We start from the raw sequence: 5,942 nt of genomic DNA on the forward strand, positions 1-5,942 counted from the left end.
CAAAGTTGCACCTTTGGTCCATACAGCTTTCCTGTCACATAGATACTATGCGTGCTTGCCATTTACACTTAGCTGTTGGGACTTTCACGATGGGGGTTGGTGAGCGTCCCTCAACACCAACCATTACTGGTTTCCCGAAGCTGACTAGTTGGTAGTATTCTTCTTACACTGGCTCTTCATATGTCCTTGCTCTCAACAGTTCCAACAACATTTCTGGGTAGCAGCCTTTCCTTCCGTGGCATCTTCCCTGTGTTGAAATTTCCAGCATTGAGCTTTCTTGTGCCCAGGTTTGTTACAGTGCCAGCAAAGTCCCTCAAACTTCTCTGAAAGCTGACCTTTTCTGGCCTTGAATCCTGGTGACTGTACCAACCTTGGTACCTCTGTGCTGGTCTTAATGTAGGATTCAAATTCAACAGTTCTGGCCATTGCATCCTGCATAGTAGAGGGATGTGCTTGCTTTACTTGTATCTTCAGTTGTGGACTGTCCAAGGCATCTACAAACTGATCCCTCAGCAACAGCTTGAGGACATCGAGTGGTGCAGTTGGGTAGGCCTTGTGTGCCATACTTTCCAAATCCTGTGCCAGCTCTTGCAGGCTCTCCCCTTTAGCATGGACTCTAGTCCTAAACCTAGCCCTGTTGACTTCGGACTGATTTTGAGTTCCATACCTGAGTTCTAGAACAGCTACCAGTGCTCTATAGTTGTGCCTGTCGTCTGCTGACAACTGTCCAGGTATTTCCAGTGGTTGTCCCTTCAAGCTCGTTGCCAGATATACTGCCTTCTGCTCCTCTGTCAATCCATTCATTTCTGCCAGGCGCTCAAATTGTGCTCTATGTGCTTCCCATGATGCCTTCCCATCGAATTCCTGTGGCTTCCTTTGTACTAGATCACCCCTATTGCTGACACTCATGTCTGGAATGTGATTTCTGGCAGGCATTAAGGTTTAGCTGCGGGGTCTGGAAGGGGCTTCCTGTTGTCTGGGGCTGATTAGGCCCATGGCTAATATATCCTCCTTGTGTAAAAGACAGTAAATCGTCCTTTAATGTATTTTATTCACTTTGAAATTTACTCATCTTTTCCATTTGTGTATGCTGGCTTTCTCTCAACTATTGGAGACTTTCATCTTGTTTATTTTCTTTCTCCTCCAACCACTGCTGTGGTCTCTTTTCTTGTTCATTTTCTTTCTCCTCCAATCACTGCTGTAGTCTCTCTTCTTGTTTATTTTCTCGTACTTCTTGTTTCTTTTCTTTTTCCTCCAACAACTGCTGTAATCTCTCATGTTTATTTTGCTGTTCGAGCTGCCACTGTTGCAGGTTTTCTTGCCACTGCTGTTGTCTCTATTCTTGTTTCTTTTCTCGTTCTTCTTATTTCTTTTCTTTTTCCTCCAACAACTGCTGTAATCTCTCTTCTTGTTTATTTTCTCGTTCTTCTTGTTTCTTTTCTTTTTCCTCCAACAGCTGCCGTAATCTCTCTTCTTGTTTCTTTTCTTTATCCTCCAACAACTGCTGTAATCTTTCTTCTTGTTTCTTTTGCTGCTCTTGTATTGCTACCATCAAATCTGCTAAGCTGTAGTTTGACTTGCTGCTTCTCGTTTCCATTTTTTTTCTTTTCCGTCCCACTCTCTGACACCAATTTGTTACGCCTCTGTTCGTTTGTTAATTTTCCGTAAAAATTCTTTCCGAAGAAACTTTAGCGATACAAGTCCTTTCTTAAATAAAACTAGTTTATTCCTTCTCAATACCACTTTGCAATACACTTAATTTCCACAGTCATGCTATAACAAACGCTATAATTCACAACGAACGACTCACGTGCTCGACTCAATCGTCAGTCTCTCTCTGTCTGCAATTCAATTACATTACATTGTTGCCGTCAGTTCTTGGCGGTCTTATATGCAAGAATACCGTACATCTAGTAAACACTCGAGGCTTCAGGAAGGGACATGAATTTTCTAGAAGTTCATGACGTGTTACTAGGGTCACGTGATTTCCGCTGTCGTAACAATATTTAACGCAAAAATATCAGATTATGGTTTTGTTGCTAAGCGACACAGACGAATGAAACGTCACCAAGAGGCAACTGGCCTTTACATATATTCGATATTTAAATATCCTTTCACATAATACAATTTTGTACTTAAAATTAAACTTTCACAATATTTTTGTCATTATGAAACTTGTTTTTCTTGAAGTTACTTGGAACATTATCCTTTAATCTATGTTTAACAACGTTTCAGCATTTCAAAGACTGATATATTTCGTATTTAAAGGGTCAGAATAATCCTTTAATTTTAAATATCTTTATAATATGGTATTATGTTTTTGTTATCTGCCTGTGGATCAGTTTTTTTTTTTCATTGCAGGAGAGACCAGACCTCCTCCTCCCACCGTACCTGACTTTGAGTGTGACTTTGAGGAAAATGACTGTGGCATTGTTAACCAAGAGGGTATGAGTTCAAATTTTGAACGCTCGTATGGAACCTTAGGAGGTAGAACAGGTAAGAAATAGTTAGACGATAAAATGAAATTTTCCTAACGCTATATGAATATCCCCAGTTCCGTATATCTTTTCATTGTTCTGTTATTCTAAAATGTATTAAGTAAAGCTGAGTTTCGGAACGTACAATGTCCACGATGGACTTGTTAGATATATCACCATTTATAAGGCAGTTGTTTAGGCTAAACTGTCTCTTTGTTTTTTACAGATTTCTTGTTACATGTAAAATCGGTATTTATTTCTTTTTACTAGGTTATTCACTGAAAATTGAGATAAAGGCAGATGGAGGTTATGGCGGTGGCCGTCTTATAACACCATACTTTAAAATGTATGGAGGACGAAAAGGATGTCTTTCGATGGACTTGTTCATGAAGGGAGGAGGAGCCGATAAGTACACCATCTTGCGACAGAATGGAGAAACGAAAGAAATATACCTACAAGAAGAGCCATCAAACGACAACTGGTGGGAAGTGATTAATCTCACTTTGGATATAGACGGTGATCTACGGGTGAGCTCAGATACTATCAAGTTCATCAGAAAAACACTGTAGTAATTGTTAGATTCTCACCTCCAGCCACAAAATTCACCTTATATTAACATAAACTATCAGAGAACAAACATATTTTATGCAAAATGTCCGTATTTCAGATTTAAAAAAAAGGCGGTTTGAATGACCCATCCTTTTTGTACATTGGACTAAAAATTTATTAATTACTGATTATATTGGTGTTTATACAAACTGGACAAAAGAAACTTAGGGTTCAACAGGGTATTGGCAATTTGACAATAAACATGGAGAAAAAAAACGACCCTTACACTCCATATAATTATAAGCAGTCGCATAACTAGAAACGATGCCCCCCACCAAATAAAAATAATTGGTCCCCCTACATTTATTTTCCTGTGAATGTAGACACGATTCTTGCTGGTTGACATCATTAACAGAATAGTACAACCGTCCTTTGCTTAAACAAATTAAATCGCATTTCTCTCCCTCTGTCGGCAATTCTTAATTGTGTCAGGCCCTTCTGGCCCCCTTGCAATTGCGGGGGCATACTTACGCCACTAATTAGATGAAAACATATTTTAACGGACGTTTTGCTTTTTCTGTTTCTTCAGAGCTAGAACATAAAACTGAAGTTACTGGCGATATTATGGCTCGGATATACAAAACTGGCGTGACAAATAATCCCCCGTTGTTGTTAGTTAGTAGAGACAGAATAACCAGAATGATATTTGTGTATATTTAAACATATACTAATTAATTACTTCACCAAGCTTGACACTATCACTCAAACAACTGCCGTCTCCCAATCAACAATATACTCCCCTTTATTATAAACGTGTGTTTTCTTCGCTCTTTTGTTTGTTAAGCGTAAAGCTGCACAATGGGCTATTTGTGTTATGCCCATATTGTAGCGCCGTATGCCCTCGTTACCACTGAACCACCGTAACATTCTTTCTCAAAACTAAATTTATTTCGATAGATAAAAAGCAACTTTTTATACACCTCAGAGCAGTTATTTCATCCATGAAAATAGTATCAAAAATAACACTACAAATGCCGAATTTGAGTTTATAATCATTACTAACACTATTAATTTTTATGTATCTATTGTAACTCGTGAACAACATGCATAAAATGTTAATTTTTTACGCCTTTAATAGGTATAAAATAACTTTTTAGTTATTATTATTATATAAAATTTAAGGTTTTAACCTCAAATACTAAAATAACCATTTCATGTGACGATGGTAAATTACAAAGCCAGCTGTGTTTTCACGGTTTTAATAGTTCAACAATGATTGAATCGGATTTTTCTATGCACGTCTTTTACAGCAGTAAGCAAACATAAATTGCATTATTGGTAAAATATTTCATAAGCTTAACGTTTTTTAAACTCAACTGTGGATTGAAAATATATAAATGTTAAAATTTCCAGACATTTACAAGATAGCTTTTAACTATAATATGTCGGCAGATGGTTTTTAGTATACGGTCTAGAATATCTGTAAAAATAATAAATTAAAATTAGTGTGTGTGTGTCCACATATTAAAGGTAAAACTTCGCGCCCTAATTTGTTACACCAGACATTTGAACAAACCTATATCTTCGTCTTATTTCATCCACTACATTCTCATGTCCTGCTAGAAAACCTATGACTTGAGATAATATCTGTTTTACACTCGTATTTATATATTTTTCATACATAATTGTAATATTTTTGATATATATATATATACTTATCTGAAGGTATATTTAAGATGGTAATATTTTTATTCAATATTTCTACTAGTTTTTCCTGGAAGGCTTGATGAACGGACACAATGGAGACGGAGTAATTGCTATTGATAATGTAAGGTTCCAAAGAAGAGCATGCTAAAGTTCTGGAAGGTTCTGCTTCTGTGTTTTAGATGGAATAAGTGATTATGTATCAGATGAATAAACTAAATGATTTTATATGGTCAATTGTGTAAACTAAAAATACAGCAAAAGCAAATAACGTTTAAGATGGTGAATTTACCGTTCATTACACTCACACACACACACATGAAACTATGACGAAGTAATTATTGGTTTGTTATTAAGTAAAAAGCTGTGTCTACTACGAGTAGATTTACAGCTGAACTGTCGAGCGGCCACAAAGTAACAATAAATAATGAAGAAAATCGTGAGTTTTTATGATTTTTCTGTAGCTATGGAGCTACTATTTTTGGCAAGATTGGTGTTAATCTTATATCGGTTTTCTAAGCCTATTATAATAAAGATTAAAAGTAGCTAAAGAAGCCACGAAACCAGTAAAAACATAACTTACGATAAACAACGTTTGTTTCATTGTATGTATATAAACAATAAACTTTAAATAGCAATTCCTTTCTTTTTCAAACAAGTTTAGTTTACTGTATTTATATTTACAAACCTGTTTCATAGTTTCACTGCCTACTTTTCGTTAACAAAAAATACAAAAAGCATGAAAAAGGTAATACCTTATAATCGAGTTTTAACTGTTAAAACCAATAAGATGCAATTGGTAAAACATATTTTAAAACACTTATACAATGACTTGAATAGGTAGAAAGTTTGTTCTGATAAATCATCAATCAAGTTTTAAAAAACGTTTCATAAAAAACTTTCTTAACAAACGAGTCGAATGTTCTAGAATGTATGGCTTCACACATATCCAAAGATCTACACCTTACGACTCTGGAACCTGTCAAAATGAAATTTAGTGGTACATAAACACGAATAGTAAAATATGAAGATATATATTGTTATACTTCGCTACAGTTACAAAGAGGAAAAGCATGGAAAACGTTTTTTGCTTCATCTGTACAATTAACACCACATCAAAAAGTGGGTTTACCAAGTGGAAGGGGAGATTTACTCTCGTAGTATTTAATTTACAGTTAAAAAAGTGGGTTTACCAAGTGGAAGGGGGAGATT

The 5,942-nt window shown here is 35.9% G+C and overlaps 1 protein-coding gene across 1 annotated transcript in view; it reads left to right on the top strand.

Annotated features, from left to right (window-relative positions):
- Positions 1-4,967, top strand: part of LOC106474640 (astacin-like) — a 20,719-nt gene extending 15,752 nt beyond the window's left edge. Inside the window, exons 7-9 of the mRNA XM_013935330.2 lie at positions 2,362-2,496; positions 2,748-3,004; positions 4,795-4,967. Of these exons, the coding sequence (XP_013790784.2) occupies positions 2,362-2,496; positions 2,748-3,004; positions 4,795-4,881 (479 nt within the window). The 3' untranslated portion in view covers positions 4,882-4,967. The remainder of the gene's footprint in view (positions 1-2,361; positions 2,497-2,747; positions 3,005-4,794) is intronic.
- Positions 4,968-5,942: the final 975 nt, after the last annotated feature.

Source organism: Limulus polyphemus, unplaced genomic scaffold (assembly GCF_000517525.1).
Source record: "Limulus polyphemus unplaced genomic scaffold, Limulus_polyphemus-2.1.2 Scaffold7469, whole genome shotgun sequence".
Lineage (NCBI taxonomy): Eukaryota > Metazoa > Arthropoda > Merostomata > Xiphosura > Limulidae > Limulus > Limulus polyphemus.